Consider the following 21,572-nt stretch of genomic DNA (forward strand, 5'->3'; position numbering starts at 1 on the left):
GGCTTCCATGCTTTAAGTTTGTTCAATTGTGCTCTCCTCTGCTACTCTAACTACAGAAAATTATGAGCACATGTGCACAAATGCTTAACAAAGTATTTCCTGGTTCAACATTACATGAGAGCCATATCTCAAAGGAGCAAAGCTCTTTTGTGAAATGCAATTACAGTAATGGATTATGTTGATGTTTGGCAAATGTGTTCTTCAATATGTGCATCACTGTAGGAAGCTGATTAACTCATATTGACAAGAGGTTTACTTGACATTGCTAGTTCTGCCATCTTTATAGTGCTAGTCAGATAACTTATTTCCTCAAAAAAAAAAATTAATAGTAATAAAAAAATCACTCATTGAGAGTATAAAAAAAAATATCGCCCAAAGGGAAAACTTGCCAATCATGGCTTCATTTACGCTTCATTTACAATAAATACTCATGTCAGCTGGACAGGAATTCTCCAATAAAAACAGTAATTTGGTGAAGTGAACAGGATTCCAGGGCTGATAGGAATTGCAGGCATCCTGCTTGGTTACAGCTGTAAAAAAGCTCACTTTCAGTGCCTCTTATCTGGACAGTGCAGCTTTCAGAGGCATTTGTGCCTTCTGGACTCAGAGATATAAAGTTGCATAAATAACTCCAGACTCAGTGCTCCAAGGTAGAATAAAATTACTGTTTGTTTGATTTTTTTAAAGAGGGAACCTGACTGACTGACATTTAGGAGAAAATTGATTTTTTTCCCCTGTCAGGGTTAAGAACCAGCCAGCAACCAAGCCCCAGTGCAGAAACTCATTTGCTCCCCAACCAGCAGGATCGGGGAGTGAACTGGAATGGTGAAACAGAGAAAACTTGTGAGTTGAGATAAAGAAAGTTTAATAGGGAAAGCAAAAGCCATGCACACAAGCAAAGTAAAGCAAGGAATTAATTCACTGCTTCCCATGGCAGGCAGGTGTTCAGACATCTCAAAGGGGAGCAGGGCCTCATCACACATAACAGTAACTTGGGAAGACAAACATCATTACTCCAAAATTCCCCCCAACCTCCTTCTTCCACTCACTTTATGAACTGACCATGATGCCACATGGTTTGGAATATTTGTTTGGTTCACCTGTCCCAGCTGTGTTTGCCCCCAACCTCTCACACGTCCCCAGGTCCCTCACCAGTGTGGCAGTATGAAAAGTAAAGAAAGGTCTTGGCTCTGTGTCAGCCCTGCTCAGCAATAAAAATAAAACAAACAAAACAAACAAACAAACAAAAAAACAACAGCAACAAAAAAGAACAAAAAAAAACCCCTCTCTGTATTATCAACCCTGTGCTCAGAAAAAATCCAAAACATTTCCTCACAGCAGCCACTGTGAAGAGAATTAACTCTACACCAGCCAAAACCATCACACTCTTGAAATTTAAGAGAAAGTAAAAGAACAAGAAAGAGAAACTCTATAACTATGTTAATTATATTGATTCAAGCACTTTTTCAAATATGATGGTTACTTGTGCTATTCAGATACCTGAATAATTCCCCTTCAGGGAAATTATTTTTCTCAATTGCCTACAGAAGGAGATTTGTTTCATGCTACAGAACAGCACTGTATATCCTAAAAGCCAATTTTGAGATATAAAAGCCAGCAGTTGCACATCAGGTTAACACTCTCCTGCCCTGATGTCCCAAGAGAATCTGAGAGCACAGCAGTCTGTAAAAGGTGACAGTAATCTCACTGACAACAACAAACCAGAGCAAAGCAAAGGAAGTGTTAATCCAAGTGCTCTGGATTTTCCTTCATCATGAAACAGGGTAGAGTCCAAAGTGTTATCCAAATTGTGGCTTCTCAGTGAATTTCCATTGGTTAGCATCTTCTAAGCTAAAGTGACCATGTTCCACTCTCAAAACACATTGATGCATCAGGCAGACTATATCTACTCATTACCCTGTGCCACATTTCCCATTTGGCAACTCCATACACACATCTTTCTGTCCTTATCTGTGGTCTCTGCTCATAAAATGCATGGTGAAGGACACCTGAAATTAACAATGTGTGACTAGTGAGCTGCAGATAATCATGCTGTCTGGGGAAAATAAATGATAAGAAATAATACAGATTATTTCAGCCAAATATGGTTCTTAATTATATTTATAATTTGACCACTTCATGCACATACAAAATACATCAAACTCATAATGATAAGAAGCAGAAAATGGCCCCCAAATATACAAAGAAGCATTTTAAATAATGTTGTGCTAAATGCACATTTGTGCATATCCTTCCAAAATACACTGTCACTCTTTCTCTTCTTCCATATAGATGTCAGAGCAGTCTTTGAACAAGACCTTGTAGTTCTGAATTCTCACAGGTATTGCAACCATGAAAGGAGCAAGGTGTAAGCTAAAAATGTAAGTTTTAAAAGGAAAATAAAAAGGTAATGCAATTCTCCACATGTAAACACTAAAGGGATGGGTAGCTAAAAATATACACTCTCATATTAAGTCAAGAATCCTGATTTCCATATAAGATGATTTCCACCTGAAATACCAGAGAATGAGACACAAAGTTAGATTTGTTCCATGAGGCTGAGATGCTATAATTGTCTTCAAATAGTTCATTAATGATACATTTAGCACTAGATACTTGCAAATGAATAAAAAAAAAGAAAAAATAACTCCCATTGTTGCTTAAAAGAAGGGGACTCCATAATTCATCAGAAAAGATTTTAGTAGTGTTTTAGAAGTTTTTCACCAAGGATATTAATGAGGTTTGTATAGGGCATTAAGTTCAGGTCAGGGATGCTTGTTCTGTGTGTGTTCTCTGCCACAAATCACACTGCTGGTCCTTTCCATACAGCTGTAAACAAATAGGAAATCCTACAGGCAACTAAGTTCCATTAAACTGTCCCAGAAACATGAGTGCATCCAGTCTCCTCTCTCAGACCAAAGCTCACAACTGCATGAATTCATGCAAGGATCTGCACAGTGTCCAGTCCCATGTCTTAGGGAGACATCGTAGCTAAACCAAGTGCAAACCCTCAGACACCCTGATTCCCCTAACAGGCTGATGAATTCATGTTATACCCACACCAGGTGAAACCCTGTTTTCCTCACACTCTGGCTGCTGACAGTGTGCCATGTGCTCCTTCCAAACACAGAGTCAGTCTCTGCTCCCAGAGGAGCACAGCAAAGCTCACTGGTCCTGTCAGCAGCTGTGAGCTCCTCTCACAAACAGCCTGCTTGGAGAACTCTGGGTTAGCACTGATTGCTGCCTTTGGGAACAGAGCAAAACCACAAACCTCTGTTACCCAGGCTGCTAATCCCACTCTTCCAGGGAAACTCTTTGTAGGTGATGTATCCCTTGTATATTTTCTTCATGGCATAAAAATTTGGATCAGCTTGGCTATTTCCCCTACTGGCATCTTATTCTTATTTTAGGAGTAAACTAATTTTCGACTCATTTGTGTTTACATTTAGCTTGTATTTATGCTTAATTTGTGTTTAACTTCCCTTTCTTATTTTAAATTTTTAATTTTAAAAAATCCCCAATCCAATTCATTTTGTAATATTAAATTTCTCAGGTATTGAAATGCTAGGTTTTCTGCATTTTCTGGATCTGGTTTCTTAAAGCAAGCTTTTCTTATATATATATTATATATATACACATACACATATATACTGGGATTTTTTTTTTTTTTTTTTTTTGTTAAGTCAGTCATGTAAGACCTAGATTGTAAATGACTTAATTCTTTTGATCTCCTTTCCTGGTATCACTCACAAGAGGAGCAAAGCAGCCCTTTCGAACAGAGATCACACATCAGAAAAAGGTTTATGTGGACCAGATCCTGAAACTATAGAAACATAGCTCCATAATGCTGGCTTTGTTTTTAATCTGCATCCTAACTTTTTATGACTGCATTTTACCCCAAAAGCACATTATCAACATAAAGCATCACTTATTTAAAACACTGCTTTCCCAGTATAAAGTACTTCCAACACTGCCTTCTAAATCTGTGGCTTTAGCACATGGAGACTAAAAGTGTCTGCTGAAAGCAAACCAGTGGGGATCTTGGTAATACTTTGCTTATACATATTTCTTCAAAAAAAAAGTAATTTAAATATCGTGTTTTGCTTTCTTTAGCCACAAGAGGGCGATCCCTTAATTCGTGTCCACTAAGGCAATGCACAGACACAAGATGGACTCGTTTTCTATCTAAACCATTATTTCAACTTCTTATGTAGATAAATCGATGAATTTCATTCTGTGTTCTCAGCATGCACGTGGCTTACATGAAGTTACTAGGCAATATTATTTAGCTGTGGGAGCACACTGTGCTTCATAAATGGCTGATACTGAAAAAAAGATGGGAAGCAAATAGGATTTCCCTTCATTACCTTTAGAAGTAGCAGTACACTGTATTAACACAACTCATTGTTCTCAGTGATGAACTCAGACAGGTCACAATCAAAAGGAAAAAGATCTTGAGACGTGCTGCTTTCAGAAGCATGAGAAGTTTGTGAAACAAAGAAAAGCTATCTCTTATACTTTTCATCCACTTGTGAATGTTTAGCTATTTGAATTTGTTAAATATGCCATCATGTGCAACAATATACAGCGCAAGCACGACCCACACAGGGAACTGATTCAAGCACTCAAAACCTGAAGATTGTCATGTCCTCCCTAATGCAAAACTCTGATTGCATTTACTTACTTAGAACCACATAGATGGGAAGATTTTGTTTAAAATGCTTCTAAACAGTCATCATGAGTTTACAATATAACTTACCATATCATTTTTGTTTTCAGTCCCAATATTTTACATATATAAACCTGTGAAATTTACTCAAACCAAGACTGATTTCTCCCTCTTAAGTCCAAATAAAATTTTGCTCAGAAACAGTGGATGGATTTTGTCCATCAAGAGTCAGCTATGTTCCTGGGCAGCCGGTAATGCTCTGGCCTGATCCTTGCCTTCTTCTCCTGAGGGCTGGCATATTTCCACTTGGATGGAGACATTTTCAGCTTTTTTCTCTTCTTATCTGTACACCACACTTTTTCACAGTATTCTTCCACCCTCTGGAAGTTGCTGTAACCAATCAGTTGAAGAAATTCCTTATACCATGGCTTTGAAGCCTGAGGTATACTGCTCTGCATTGGGCATGGCATTTTGTGAGAGATCTCCTCCTCATAGTCTTTATTGAACATTTCATCTACACGCTCCTCCTCGACTATCTCCAGGGTGATTTTCCTGACAGTGTGAACAATGCTGTGCTCCACTGTCTGACAAAAATAAGTCCCTGCATCCAGTCGATGCAGCTTCAGGAATAAAAGGCCAAGGTCCATTTTTATTATTCTATCATCAGTCTTCACCTGAAAAAAAAACCATAAAATGTAGTTATAGAGCACAGGGCCTTGCTATTACATTAAACCAATTTAATTATTTCTGAACTGTACTTTCATGACTGTAATACTAAATTTTGAGAGGAAGATTAGAGATCTACAAAATTTTTAATTCAGAGTGTTTTTGTAATAACAAAAATATTTACTTGAAGTAAAGAAGAGATTGAGTTGTAAATGGAGAACAATCTAAAGAATCTGGGAAGCATGGCAGAACACATAGTGAAGCAGACAGATCTGTGTTTTAATTGTAGAGGAAAGTAAGTTGGAAACATGGAATTAATCTACTGGATGGAAAAAAAAGGGCATTTCCCAGCTGACCTTTGATAAGGATTCCTGTGAATTCTCTTATAGACTGGTATGCTTTTGAGGAGACATTCATAAAAATATTTGCATATCCATCTGCAGGACCACTGTGATTTTAAAGTCCCAGTTCTGAGTCTGCTGTTTGAGTTTCTCCTACAGTTCCTGAGGCTACAGGAATGTTCCTGAGACATTCACAGCTGTTGGCAAGCAGGAAGCACTGAGCTGTCTAATCCAGCAGCAGGAATGGCCAGGAAAATGGTATCCTCAGCTTCTCATTTAACAGTAAGGTGATGAATTTAAGCAGAAGTACTGAGTGATGAAGGGATCAAAAGCAGCCCTGAAGAGAATGAACTCAGGACCTGGCAGTACTGAAGGATGAGGAACTGGATTAGAGCTGGCCACATCCACTTGTAAAAAACCAACTCTGTCCTGTGCTGTATAACAAGAAGTGTGGCCAACAGGCCAAGGGAGGTGATTCTCTCCCTCCACTCTGCTCTGGTAAGCCCCCACCTGGGGGGCTGCATCCAGCTCTGGGATCTTCAGTACAGGGCAGACATGGACCTGTTAGAGTGGGACTGGAGTAAGGTTACAAAAAATGAAGAGAGGAATGGGGCACTTCTCCTATGAAGAAAGAGAGAGCTGAGGTTGCTCTGCCTAGAGGAGAGAAGGCTCCAGACCTTATTTTGACCTTTCAGTACTTAAAGGGAGTTTATAAGAAAGATGGGGACTTTTTACCAGGCCTAATAGTGACCTATCTACACTGCAGTGATAGCTACATTGATGTGTATCAGAGAGGTATGGAGGAATGAACATGATTGCACTTATGAAACACTTTCATAATGGTAAAATACATGTAAAAGAGGCAGAAAATCCACCAAAACTCATTTGCAAAAATTTTGTAACAAATGGGTGAGGCAGCAAGAATGAATAGAAGTTAAGCTAGACTAACACTGGAAATAATATATACACATTTCGTCCCTGCAAAAACATACCAAGAGAAGTGATGGATTTCCCTTTGTTTTGAGATCCTAAATTAGCTTCACTACATGTCTAACATCTGCATTCAAGATGTTGAATGCAAACACCAGGTGAAATTCTCAGGTCTATTAATTCAAGAGACCAGATGAACGCAGTGATTTTCCCTGACACCCATGTACATTTCAGCAACTGGTGGCAGAAATTCAGTGAGGAGGTGATGTTCCTAACAGCAGGCTCTTTTATTGAAAAAAGTCAGTTTATAAGAATATTTACCTCTTCTTTCTTAGTGTCATGTGCTCGCTGGACAAACCAAATGACTTTTGCTTGCAAGGTCCGAGGGGTGCACTCCAGAAGGGTGCTGTTGTACTCTATCCCATAAACAAGTCTTTCCTCGGTCTTCTCCAGAACTTCACCTGGAAGGAAAAAAATGTTTCAAAAATGTGTTACTGCAAGTTCTGTTATGCTCCATGTTCAGGGTATATTTACTTTTAGTAGTGAAGCTTAATTCAGATCCAACCAGACAGTGACTGGAAAGGAATGTCTAAGGCAGATCTGACCTGCTAAATGAATTTTCCCATCATCCCAGGCTTTCACAGCATCTGACCAAATTGTGCTGCGACTCACCTAAGACTACAGAGAAACAGATCTCAGCCTTTCACACTGCTAATTGCTTGTGCCTGGTTCTTATGAATAGTTAATTTCATTTTCACTCAGTGAAAGAGAAGGATTCAAAACATGTTTAAATATAATAAAAAAATTTAAATTTTTAGGGATAATTACAGCATGTAACTGTTTGCAGAATGATACTATAAATACTCTAACCAATATTATATATATCCATGCTATACATGTATTAACTGAATGTACAGTTTGGGCCCAAGGGTGCTAGTAAAAACAAGGTGAATGAATTAAATCAAAATTTAATTCTGGTTTTCAATCCAACAAAACATCTGGAGGAAGATAAACTAGTTGTTACACTGAACAAAACCAACTGCTTCATTAACGAAATCATCTTATTCCATAATAGTGGGAATGATTCTTGAGTCCAAATAGCTTTATATCTTAAAAAAAATACACTGTTTTATATAACTGTGATTTCCCTGTTGTATTTTAAACTTGTGGAAGGATTAGCACTTAATATTGGAATATACTTTTCCAAAATGTACAATATCCTCCAATGGACTTCAATTTTAATGACGCTTTCTCTGGTAAAATATATATATATATATATATATATATATATATGTAAATATTAAAATAGTGTTTCTCTGGATATCATTCTAGAAGAAACTTTTATGTTCTATTTTTTTCTTCTATAAATGTATTGTGTATTATCCTGCAAAATACAGAGCATTTCCATGCAAATGTTTTCTTTCTGGTTTTCTATTCCCAATACCCATGTTTGAAATCCTCACTTTTCAAGGTTTGGATAACAGTATTCTATCTTATTTTTTTAAGAGAAAACTTGATCATAAACACAAATTTTTATTCTGTCATGTCACTGCTCATGCCTGTTCTGAAATTTTAAGTGTCCTGACTATTTCATACACATTTCAGAATGCAGCTCCATTGTTTCTTATCCCTGCCTCATCTTTCTGCCTTTTTTTTTTTTTCTGTTGGGAGCCACTGGGATGCTTTCTCCCCATCTTTAGTCTGAATGTCAGTGCTGCAGCACCACACGAACATTTTGGGATGTCACCCTCTGAGACAGTCACCCTTAGACCTGGATGGCTGGGGCTCAGCCCCACGGCTCTAACAACATGATAGGAACATGCCAGTGAAAACACAGGTGAGATCATGGTCTGGCTCATGTTCTGGCAAACTCTGTGCTGGCTGTTCCAGGCCTTTACAAGCATTTGTACATTTGAGTAGATTACCAATGAACTGCTGGCCAAAGCACTGCTGCGCCGCGTTCCCGTGCCGAACGTCTTGTCTGCGGAAACGTCTGCAGGGAAAAAAGTGGAATTATTTGAGAGAACATGTTTAGCTTACAAGTTGTTTGGCTTATGCTGAACTAGCCTTCATTAAAAACTTCAGGAGTTAAACCTTTGTTGCTAACAATTTACCATTGTTGTGAGAAGTGCTCATTTATAAATCAGTATTCTGTCTCCACTCAGCCTACTGGGAGTCATGTGTCTGCAAAACAGAAACATGCTTGTCTGGAGAAGAGGTACCATTATGTGTCCATTCTATATATAACTATGCTAATGTTATAAATACAAAAACAAGATCCTTTGAACTGACTGGGTAACACTCAGTCATAGGGACCTTTAGCCTGTCTTTGGGTTCTCTCTCTCTCTCTCTCTCTCTCTCTCTCTAGAAAGAATGGAAGTTTTCCTTTTTTAATTCAGCACAGTTTCCCATGCATGTGAATGGTACTTCTTTTATCCTTTAGTCTCATGGGTTTTTTTTGTTTTTTTTTCCTTCGCTTGAGAATCTTAACGTGTGGAAGAAACACTTTATTTTATTTGTACCTTTGTACCAGGCAGTTACTGAGCTCATTTTTCTCAACAGGGAAATATACACATTCATGAATGCCCATGCTTAGAAAGTGAACTGGTAGAAGAACTGGGGTCAGAACATGTGAGCCTTGTTTTTGACCTGGAAAAAATACAAGTCCTTTTGAAAGAAAAATCATTCTGACTTTAGAGGTTTGAGTTTTTTATTGCATTTACAGAAAAAAAATATTAAAGCAATTATTATATAGTGTATTCCCAGAAGAACTGTGCCTTCATATAGCATTTATTTTCTTTGAGTGCCTTGATAAATAAAATTAAAATTGTTTACTTGGGAAATAAAAGAGCCTATAGGAATGCTGTATCTTGCTACAATAGTATGTCCATCAACCTCAAATGTGGTTTTTCTGAGGATACTGTTCCTATATTTGCATAAAGAGTAATTCTATACAGTATTGCCAATACCATGCATAACAGATTAATAGAAGAAATATGCAGTGCAGCAAATCTTACACAGTAGGTATGTGTACAGTTTAAATTACATTAGAAACAACAAAGCCAAAGAGTTCTGTTATTCTGTGTATTTTACTAGTGAAATAAAGTTATTCTCCAGTTCTATGTGAACCCAATAGATAAAATTTTAATTTGTCACAAATCAAATTCACTAAAACTATTTAGATTTACACCATCTAAAAGTCTTGTCCATGGCTATTACTAATTTCATTTTTAATCTGGCTGTAGACAGTGATTATTTCCTGAGTTCTGTCACCCATATGAACTCCTGATCCAGTGTTCTTGGTGGACCAAGATTAACCTCCATTGATATTCAGAGAAGAACCAGTGTTTTTCCATTGTTGTTTCAGGGGAATCTGGAAATTCAGTGAAGACTGCATTGGGCTTTTAGGGAGAAATGCTAACAATACTTGCATCCTATACAAGAAAAACAGAGGTAGCAACTGGGCCTTAATTCTGCCCTGGGTGTTGTCATTGCAATGTGTAGTGTCAGTGCTGATAAATGTTGTCACCAGGTTTGCAAGTCTGTGTGTGTAGAGTACTCAGAAGAGACATTCTCCTGCACAAATATACATAAACACTATAGGATATGCATTAGCCTTTAAAAAACCAAACGACAATCCTGCTGCTGTAAGGTGCAACAGCCCTATCTAGCAGGAACAGGTAGCAAGCATGTTCTATTTACTCATGAGCTCCTTAAGATCACTGTAAAGCTAAAAAAAACTTAGTTCTGTAAGACAGGATTATTTTTCCAGTTGTCGGAATCATTAAAGAAAAAGAAATGTTTGCTTGATGGCATTTTACTGTTGCAGCTGTGAAGACTGGGGAAGATACAGTGCCTTCACTTACTATTTTCGGTGCCTTCACTTACTATTTTCTCAAATAGAAGACAAAAATGGAGAGAGATGCTGAAAGAGAGGGAGATGCTGGGAGATAAACTTATTTCACAAATACTGACATAAGTCTGGTATTATTTTTTTTAAAAATGATTTTACTCAGAATAATAGATTATCAGACAATCCCTGAGATAAATTACTGTAAGGAACAATTTTCAGTGATTAACAAGTCTACTGAATTTTGGGAAGTATCTCTTGCAATCTATAATTTCATTGATTTAGATTTCAGCCCTTAACTCTGTGCTTCCATGAGCCCGGTAAAAATAATCTGCAAGAAAGCAACACAGTCATCATCATCATCATTACCATCACCATCATTTTCATTTTTCTTCACTATTTCCCAGGAATATGTGAGGCAAAATCAAAAAGTCTTGTGAAGAAAAGGCACCACTATGTTTGCACAAGTAAATCAGTAGACTGTGTGCCTGCTGGTGGAGTGGGTGATGGAGAAAGAAGACAGAGAGGGAGAGGAGGCAGGGGAGAGACTGTCAGCTTTCAAAAATTAGCTAAAGAATCACACAATGCCTACCCAAGTTCAAAGACATTTTTAAATTACTTCAGACCTTTTTCAGCCTGGATAGGGAGCTGATACAGCAAAGAATCTCACTTGTAGAATTTGGTGCTTGTTTAGATAAAAATTGAAACTGACTAAATCAGATTGCAGAGCTAATAGTGAACTAAAATATTTAAGTCCTGGACCTCTGCTTTCTCAAGTACACTTCAAGAAATTTGAATGCAGTTGAAATTCCTTCTGCCATCTGAGGTATTTGCAGTATTCAGGAGCCACACACCTGTAATTACCAGAGAATTGTGGTGTGCTGTGCTGCCAGCATCAAGATATGGGATTTTGGACTCCGTTTTTATTTTTTCTTAATTAAATCCCCCACTTAATTAGTTATCAAGGATATACATGAACAAGGATTTTCACAATTTAAAAAATTAATATCAGAGGCCAAGCCAAACCAAGTAAGGTTTTTATATTTATGTTTCACTTCTCTCTCAATCTGTTATTTAGTTTACAGATTTCTATTTAATGTTACTCTAAACACTTGTTGTACCTTGGAGGTATCAGCATCTAAAGCAGACAGCATTTGGACCAAATGTACATTGTACATCCCTGCCTCAATTGAATTCTTCACCACTAGGACTGGAATTAAAAGGAGAGCTTTGAGCAGAGCCCTTACCCACTAGCAGCACTGCTCTTACAGATCAAAACTCCACCTAAATGTACAGAATGGAGGTCACATTTGAGCAGACAGGTGGTACTAAGGTCAGTTCAAGTGTGTTGCAATATAAGGCTCAACTGCATGACTCCAATAAAGGGACAGGTCTCAGGAACAGGAGAAACAAATGCCCTCCAATGCCCCTTGAACTCACATTACTTGTATTACCATGTGCAGCTTGAGCAGAAATCATGAGCCTTGAGACAAGGCCAGACTAAGACATGAATGCTCTGGGATGTGGCATTAATTAAATTCAAAGCCATGGTAGGGTTATCAACTATTCAATGCTACTTGGTATCAAAGTATTCCACACAGTTCAAAGAATTCCACGCTGTCTGGCGGGACCTGCCTTGTCCCCTCGTACTCTTCACATGGTACCTGACAGGAAGCAACCTAAAACAACTTCCATACACATGTCCCCAGTACCTCTCCCTGCCTCTCTCTGTACCACACAGTTAGTGTAAGGCCTTAAACTTAAAATGCTCTGAACTTCAGCTGTGACCTAAAGTGAACAAAGCAAATGCCATTCATGCCTCTCAACACTGTTAGTCCTGATGTTTTCCCCAGACTCTGATATGGAAAACAAGTTTTGCAGACTTCAAGAACATTCAATTGAGTGCAAATCCCTTCTCCACTGCTACAGTGCTTATCTTAAGAGAAGGAGGGAGATAGCAGCAGTATTTTCTTCTTTTAGAGGCAACCGGCTGAATGTTGAGGAGGCAAGGCACAGGAAAGTGCCTGGGGTGCTGCCCATATCACCCCCCCTGGATAATGTGTTTTCAGGGAACTTAAAGGCTGATACTCTGGAAAGTGTCTTAGGTGAGAAACATATACAACAAAGTCCAGGCCTCAGTGAGATCCTCTCATCTTTCCTTAGACAACAAGTAGCCTGCACAACATAAATGGTGATACTGTTAACCAGCTAAAATGCTGCTGGGAAATTTTTAACCTCCCCTTCCCTCCCAAATGACTTTTGCATCATCAGATGAGTAACCCATATGCTTTATCATTATGATAATCCAATTTCTACTTATACTGTAGGACATTAATCTCCCTGCCCCATTGTATAGATGCTCATCTTTCTTAATCCGGGGCCTGAAAATTTTAACCAGATTTATTTCATGGTGAGCAGTCAACCAGAGCCCACTTCTTCCCTTCCCTATATTCACAAAAGGCACAAGAAAACTATGCAGTCCTGCTTATAAAAGCTGTGTAGGTTTCCTGCTTGGTTTAACATATGCCATAGTGCAGTAAATCCAAGAGATGCTCAATTATGCTGAGTGTTTCTCGTTTGTACTTTTAAATGTGCCTTATCCAAAAAATGATGTTACCAAAAATAACATCACTGTATTAATTAGCTTTTTAAAAAATGTATGGAAATGTCTATTATGCCTGACAATAGTCAGCATGCATTTGAGTGCATCCAGGTTCATGGAAAGATAAAATATGCCAGATGAAAAATAACTAAATACAAAGCCCCATATTCCTGATTTTCCTTAAGAAACAATAATACATTTTGGATACTGTGACTTGGTTTGGACTTAACCATCTCCACAAGTTTTCAAAACTCTTTCTGGAATTTATTCAATTTATTATTATAGTCCTTGTAGGTCTAGTATAAATAAGGATATATTTTTAAAACCAGAAACTGCTAAAAAAGCCACAGAAATCATTTGAATTATGCAATACCAAAATTTCTTACCAATTCAGGTAAGAAATTTCTCTGTCTAGGTGGCAAAGCTGACTAATTTTTTGTGAAAAGGTCTGGATTAAAACATGCATGTTCTAGATACTTGACCTGTGTAGCTGAATTTCAGAACCTGGATTTGAGAGGGAAGGGAGGACAAGTCCCAGGGAAATCATTGAATGAAAGAATGAAGGTCAAGAACCATGAAGGGTGATACAGAGAAAGAGTCTCCACAAAAAAGAATTAAAGCACCCAAATCAGGTCTGTGCTTTGAACTTGCCTCTAGAATAATTTGCCTTTCAACCACTGCAGAAAACCAAAACATAGCTTTTGCAGAAAATCTGTTGTGGTGGTTTTTGGTTGGTGAAGGTATATTACTAATTGTAGCCATGATATTTTCTGAAAAATCCTTTCCTTAGGATTTTTCCTCCTGAGAAGCTGAGAGGCCTCAGGAACAAAATGCAAACAATGAATATCTGCTGCTGTGGAATGCAACAGGTGCACCTCTGATTGGTCTCACGTGCGTGTTTGTAATTAATGGCCAATCACAGTCAGCTGGCTCGGACTCTCTGTCTGAGACACAAGCCTTTGTTATTCATTCTTTCTTTTTCTATTCTTAGCTAGCCTTCTGATGAAATCTTTTCTTCTATTCTTTTAGTATAGTTTTAATATAATATATATCATAAAATAACAAATCAAGCGTTCTGAAACACGGAGTCAGATCCTCATCTCTTCCTGCACCCTCAGACCCCTGTGAACACTGTCGCAACTAATAACAAAGCATCTTCTTTGAATTTTTCTTAGAAATTCTGTGGTATATGTTACTGAAGTGTGATATACTTGCTGTATAGTATTCTGTGGTATATGTTACTGAAGTGTGATATACTTGCTGTATAGTACTACCAAACCAGGTCTCTGATGTTGCAAAGACATGGAAAGATGTTTGAGGAAATCACTTTGCAGTGTGACGCAAATGTTTACGAAGTGACTTAGCTCTAGTCATAAAAATATTCCAGCTACTGCGGTTTATGCCACCCTGTGAGTTTGGTTCCTTGCAATCCTCTAAGGCGCTGCTGAGAAATTAGAAGACAACTATGCCTTAGTGTGGTGCAACACCTCACTGTTGGGTTACGTCTGAGTGGGAGATGAATAAGATAAATAAGATCAGTAACGAAGTACTCCGTGTTGCAGTAGAAACTGTTGATGCAGATATTTGTAAAAAGAGTTCCAGAAGAAGCAGGGGCTCTCACCTCTTTGCCTGCACTGCCGTGGGGTAGTAGCGGGAGCAGGCGATGCCGTCCCAGGCGCAGTAGGGGTCCCGAGCCAGGCAGCAGTCGGCGCAGGCTGTGCCGTACATGTCGCACTGGTGGAACTTCACTTGGGCTATGAGTGCCTCAGATCCCACGTAGAGCTGTTGCTGCAAAAAAAGCACCACACAGGGTTCCTAGAATGTCCACTAAAACTTCTCTTCCCAAAGCAGAAATTGTTAAATGAATCGTTGCTTGTTGTGCTTCCAGCATGTGACCTGAGGGAGGCAGAGTTACTCTGTAGGAAAATATCTGATTACCGATTAAACTCTCCAACTGAGGACAGAGAAACAGAAAGAAGGCAAAATGAACAAGTTTATTTTGACATTTCCTCGATTCTAAAGTTTCAGTTTTGTGTTTGAATAGGCAAGAGTTTACATTTCTTTTTCTTCATCAAGATATTTTCCAATGCCTCCCTCTTTACACTTGTCTGTCACCTAACTGATCTGCAAAAAAACCCCAACTTGACATGAAAGACTTTAAACAAAGAAGTTCAAATATGCAAGGGTTATAAGCAAATTAAATTTTAAAATGGGAGTTTTCAAGTAAATTTAACTCTTGATGTGGCTACTTAGAATATGGCCACATATTTACATGCACAATAGTGCTATGATTTGTATAATACCTCAGTGCACAGGAGGTAAATGATAGATAGATAGATAGATAGATAGATAGATAGATAGATAGATAGATAGATAGATAGATAGATAGCTATTTAGTTGTTTTCCTGTTGCTGTGCAGTCTTTCCTTACAAATTAACATGTCACTCTCTCCTTTAGTATTTATTTACAGGGTTTGGGTGGGAGTTTTTCAGCATTAGCATTCATTGTTCGAATCTTTTGAGCTCACATAGATGTCCTTTTCAAATCAAATAAGAGATAATAAATTTAATTCTTCAGACACTTGCCCAATAAATTCAGAAGAGAATAGCTTGAAGTGAAAAGAATTTGAGAAAAAGTCTTGTTGCTGATGAATGTAAATTTTCTGAACACAGAAATATGCATTATGCGCTGCAATAGAAACTGCTTATGCACAGCTCACTTCCACAGTTTTACCAGTCAGAAAAAGGATTCCTAAATTGTGCTCATCCTAGTGGCCAAATTTAGTCCATAATTCCTACTCTTTGATCGAGCTGTCATAATCTGGTATTTTAAAGTTACTTAAAGCTGGAAAATACTGACATCTTATTCAGTCACAAAATATAAATTTTAATCTGGATAGTCTGTTCTTTTTCCTTATTATACTTCTTATATCTCTTTAGATCACAGAAATCAAACTTTGAGTGATGCCAGGGGAATCAACTAGGAGAGGCTGGTAACAGCAATGCTTGAAGACGTTTTCTGGTGAGATAAACCAGATGATAGTAGCAGGAACTCAGTCTGCCAACTGGAATGAAGAGAAAACCTAGGATACTTGTTTGAGGGGAATTCTTTGTCTGCAAGCGCTGCAGTGCGATTGTCCCAGAAGACATGAACAACACTTTCAATGAGACATATGAGATGAGATTTTCTCTTTTATCTTTTAGCAAGGGTAAAGACTTCTTTAAGTCTTGGTAAATCACAGGAGGAAAAAGAAGCATCTGATATCTAGCCAAGTGAACATCAAAGAACATTCTTTCCCAGTCTCTGCAGATAACAAGCTCAGCCCTGAAATGTGATATTTTACTGTACCATGACTTGGTGAAGACTGGTCAGTGTTATAAGGATATGGAGACATAGGTAGCAAGGAGATCTCCACAGACTCAGTAACTCCAAGTTCAAAAGAGATCGGCAAAAATGATGGAGGTACAACTTTTTTTTTTTTTCATGTATGCTCAACTATGTTACATTCCTGCTGATTTTAAAGACAAAATTACTTGGTGCCAACTCTGACCCTAACACATATTCCAACATTTAATTGTCCTCAGTGTCAGAAAACTGTATGCTCTTTCAAGAATAAGTTTATCTACATTCAACAATCTGATCTTGGTTTTTTAATCTGATATTGCTTTGCCATCAATGTTTAAGAATCCTCATACACACAGTAGGAAGTCACTTCACACAGTAAAATATATATCTGACTCTCCTGTTCTCTCTCAGTCTTCTTTTTGATCTCTTGAAAAAGTAAAGCTACTTTTACTTCTCACAATAAGTTTTTTCTTCAACTATTGGGTTGCTCTTGTGGCTTTTTTGCAGATTTATCCAGATTTTCCAGGTATGCCTTGAATTAGTAGAGTTAGCACACCTCTTGGGAGATGAATATAATGGATAAATGCTACTTCATATTTTATGGTTATCTGTTTTACTCTTCCAACACAACCCTTTAACCATGACAATTCATTGAGAGTTGAAGGTAAACATCTGAAAAGACACCAAGTCTTTCTCCAAATAATCACTTAGGTGCTGTGCTAGATAATCTAGTCTCCAAAGCTGCTTTCACAGTCTGTGGGAAAAGATTGAGGCAGGAAATAATTCAAAATACTTCGACCTAAATCCTTTTCTGAATTACCATCACAGGACTTTGACTTTCTGCATTACATACAGGAAGAATGCAAGTTGATTAGACACCAAGACTCAAATAACCCTTTGGGGCACAGTCACACCTCCTAAGAAAGCAGTTTTCATTCTTTGTTACTCGTGTTTCACTGTGTTTATGTGCACCTACATTGCACCGGATGTCTAACATCACTGTTGGACATGTTTAACATTAAGATATAACTATCCTTGGACGTTTATAATGGCTCCATGCTGAGATGATATGATTATATGATATGATATGGAAGAGAATCTGCCCACAAGAGTAAGAAATTGGGTGTTTTTATCAGCAGAAATTTTCAGAAACTCAAAAAGAACTCAGATGCAAACAGTTCTACAGGGCAACTGAATATGTGGGAGAGCCAGCAAGGCTCTATATCCCCATGGGGCTGAAGTCTGTCTGCATTTATCAACAATGAACTTTTCTATGAATTACCATATCCACCAAACTAATCCCTACTGTGATTAGTACAACAGTAACTTATGAAACAGGTTTTTACTTGCTTTTTATTTATGGTATTGTGAACTAAGGATATTTACCACTAGAATTGAAAAACATAAATACATGATAAAGGAACAGAGCATATAACCATAAGTTTATATTACAGAACAATTACATGTGTCCAACCAGATCTCATTATAGATGATGTACATCTGTCCATCTATCCATGCACCTAGCTCTGTGCAGTTTACAGCTTCATTACATTTGAGTCACAATCGTCATATTTCAAACTTGTAAAATACTTACTCTTTTTGAAGAGATTTCCATAGAAATAATAGGAACTGGCATCTAAAAAAATAGGAAATATTTGTTTGCTTAGAAAAAAGAATATATAATATATTTTTGCTATGAAAATAAATCAGGTAAAATAGTATTGGTATTTACTTATTACATTCAGCTTTGCTAGATACTTTGACTTTTTTTTAAGAAAGATGTGAGGAAATTGTGACTTTCAGAAACATTGCTTTAAAACAGTTTATTTGGAAACAAGCAGCCGACACTTAATTCAGGATTATCAGAGCTACAGGAACACTACAATTTCCCTGTCAAACATGACATTAGCTCTTGTCACCACTGAATGTCTTTTGTCCTGCTTGAAAGTGATAAGTGGAGTGTTCTTTATAACAAAACATTCATTGAAGATAAGACAAAAATAGCAGGAATTCCTTCTTTTACCATTGTCCTCTCTGCCCTCTGCTCAGATTTCTTGGAGCAATACATAGCCCCTTATAGTTCTATTGAAAACTAGTTTTACCAAGAAGGGCAAATTCTCTGATTTTCTCTGCAGGCAACAAGTCAATAGTTACACTGCCTAAATTCATGTAGCAGATTTAAGTGTCTAACTTTTGATATTAGATTCTCCCTATAGCTTGAAGCAGGTTAGCCTCCTGCTTTATTTGGCTAACGTGATGTGATGATACTCACTAAGAGAATTTCATTATGTTAGCTTTGTCACATGCCAAGAACTGAGCTTTAGTCATAGATTATTCTTTAGGAGAATGGAGTTCTGCCTCATGAGGACCCATGTTTGCCCACTGTTGAGACAGGTTAACTGAATCAATCTTTCTGAGTGGACTTTTTCTATCTGGATGTCATTTAAAGTTCCAAGATTGTAGCTGGCTCATTTTTATGTGCGCAGTTATACTTTTTTTAATTACTTAATTGGATACAAGGGAAAATTAAACAAAATGAAGTAAGTTTTTAATTAAAAGTTGCACTCCAATGTCCAAGTGCATAAATAGAAAGGCAGTAGTTGTGATTTGCTTCAACATGCTTTGGTACTGGAGACATTAGAAAAACTTCATTTGAAAATTAAGGTTTCCTGTCATAAAATTGCTAGATAATTAGAAAATTTCTTGCAAAGGAGTATTATACATTTGGCTGTCCTCGGATTTTTTTGACATTTTAATTCTGCAGAAAATTCAAGACTTTTGTATATACTTCACAGACAACACAGTTTACCTTGAATACTTGCAGCTCTTCAAGAATCACCTCTTCCATAGATTCTGTCTCTTGATTGTAAATTGTTATGACTTTCAGCACAATACCATTATCTGGACACGAATTTAAAACAAAAAAAAACGAAAGTAAAGGCTATGATTGGTTGAAATATTTATATGGCCTTCAAATACCTGAAATGGCTTCTTCAAATTGATAATGGATTGAAATTTATAAGTATGAAAAGTTAGTTGCATTGTGCTGTCATTAATGAGGATTCTTACTCTTAGAAAATGAAATATATGACAATTTATCCCTGGCAAATAAGAGTTGATTTAGACACTTATATGATATGTAATTAATTGTATTTTTCAAACATTGGATCATAACCCATTGTGAATAGCAAAAGGCTCACGGAGGGCAACCATATTTCAGAAAAAGAAATGGGAGTGAGGCAAGCAAGTGTAAAGTAGCTTTAATTATAGGATCTGAGTGTTTACACTAGATAGCAAACTACGAACATCCTTAATTGCTGACAGCAGCTCCATCCCCCCGGGCAAAAGTACAAAAACCTTCAGGGGCTCATTGTGCACAGTTCTTACCCTTCTCTAAGGAAACGATGAGCTGCTGTTGAGCTGAAGGTGTAGTAGAAGGGAGATGAATCAAAATGTAGGATGTACATTCAAAAAGACAGATTGGACTTAGATTTATCAACCTCTCTGTCTCTGAAACTCTTGCAGGAAAGTAAAACACACAAATAACATCTGGACTTCAACCACTTTGGTTTTGCCTTGCTGGCTATTTATAAAAAAAGCTTTCCTCTCCTTAATCTGAAAATCTGTCATCAACAATGGCAAATATCACTTCTTTTCTTCTGTTATTTTCAGTCACCCTTGGTTTACAGGGGACATATGAAGCAAGGAAGCACTGGGGAAAATGTTCAGCAAAAGATCAAAGGGTGAAACAAAAAGAGGAACCATTAAACTGGGGTCATACACCATTTTTCAAAGAGACTATGTAATCAAAGGCAACCATTTTGTAGTAGAACAGTGAAAAGAATTTGTATTCTGAGCTGTGATTTTCATAAGTCCCTCTTCAACTCCTGCTGACAGACATGTGAAAGCTCTGATGTTCAGACTTTGCCTTTGATGAACCTTTCTAACCTGCACTGCTATCCTAAGGAAACTTGCTCAGCTGTAAGATGCTGCTTACTTATGTTACACAGCAGGTGTTGCACTAGGATTAAAAAAAAATATTTATCAACCCTTTCTAACATTATATTGCCCAAATAAGCAGTGAGTTTTCTGATGGGAGCTTTGCCAGAGTAGCGATTGCAGGTTTCATTTCAGAGCTTCCAAAACCCAAATTCTTTTGCTGGAATTTCATGTCACCTGAGATCAGACAGCCTGAGAACACTAGGCAGCTGTTGGGAGCCAATCCAAAACAGCTCTAAAGCACACAATTAAGCCACTTTGGATTCAACTTTGCTGAACAAAACACTTGTGTACAAGTCACAGTCACAATTAAAAATGCAAGGAGAAAATATAAAGGGTGTAGGACCCGCTGTAAAATCTGCTGTACAGAAATAAGTGACACATGATACAATATTTTACAGACCACAGTTAAGTCCATTAGCAAGACTATTCCAAGGCTATTTAAAACCTTAGAAAACAGCATGAATATAAATAGGCCTTTGCTATTCTATTAACATGATTTTTTGAATGTTTTCAACACTGAAATGTACTTATCAGAGGAATGTCATTAATAAAAAATAATTCACTGTAACTGCTTTCCTAGAAAAATTGGTCAAAATGATGTGTGATACCACTCCTGTTGTTAAATTGATTAAATGTGAATGTAAGAATCCTTGTTTTTTTTCCAGACAGATTAGATGTGACTTAAGTCTTGCGTAGTTCCAGCCTTTCCTCTTGTTTTCTTAAGTTTTTCTATTTTTCAAATACCATTAGGGTATTTATTTTTTTTTCTGCTTTCTTAGACTCAGTGCAGCTATAGGCTATATTTTTCCTTTACTGTATTTGTTAGGAAGATGCTTAAAAATTCTTGCTAAACAAGCTCTCTATATTTTAAAAAAATGGCATGGAAGAATGACAAGAAAACTTGATAGAAAACTTCTGAAAGTTTTGGGTTTTTTGAAATTGGGCATTTCCTCCTTCCTTCCTTCCTTCCTTCCATCTGTGTTGAAACCCAAATCTGGAAGCTGGCAGGTTTTTTTTTAATGGTATCAGCTAGACTTGTTGTCTCCAGAACTGGGGAAAGAAACTGTGGAATAAAACCAATAACTTGAACAGATATTTTTGGAAATCATATCACCTTTGTTTCTCTCAGGTCTCCAAGTCTCAGCTTAGATACCTGACAGTGTTCTG

The 21,572-nt window shown here is 37.4% G+C and overlaps 1 protein-coding gene across 1 annotated transcript in view; it reads right to left on the reverse strand.

Moving 5' to 3' along the window:
- Positions 1 to 2,103: 2,103 nt before the first annotated feature.
- The window catches only part of SEMA3E (semaphorin 3E), a 131,367-nt gene continuing 111,898 nt past the window's right edge, over positions 2,104 to 21,572 (reverse strand). The window contains exons 12-17 of the mRNA XM_066550950.1: positions 19,213 to 19,304; positions 17,998 to 18,039; positions 14,680 to 14,846; positions 8,532 to 8,599; positions 6,928 to 7,067; positions 2,104 to 5,343 (exon numbers count right to left, since the gene is read on the reverse strand). Coding sequence (XP_066407047.1) covers positions 4,891 to 5,343; positions 6,928 to 7,067; positions 8,532 to 8,599; positions 14,680 to 14,846; positions 17,998 to 18,039; positions 19,213 to 19,304 — 962 coding nt within the window. The 3' untranslated portion in view covers positions 2,104 to 4,890. The remainder of the gene's footprint in view (positions 5,344 to 6,927; positions 7,068 to 8,531; positions 8,600 to 14,679; positions 14,847 to 17,997; positions 18,040 to 19,212; positions 19,305 to 21,572) is intronic.

This window comes from Molothrus aeneus, chromosome 5 (assembly GCF_037042795.1).
Source record: "Molothrus aeneus isolate 106 chromosome 5, BPBGC_Maene_1.0, whole genome shotgun sequence".
In the NCBI taxonomy this organism is placed as follows: Eukaryota; Metazoa; Chordata; class Aves; order Passeriformes; family Icteridae; genus Molothrus; species Molothrus aeneus.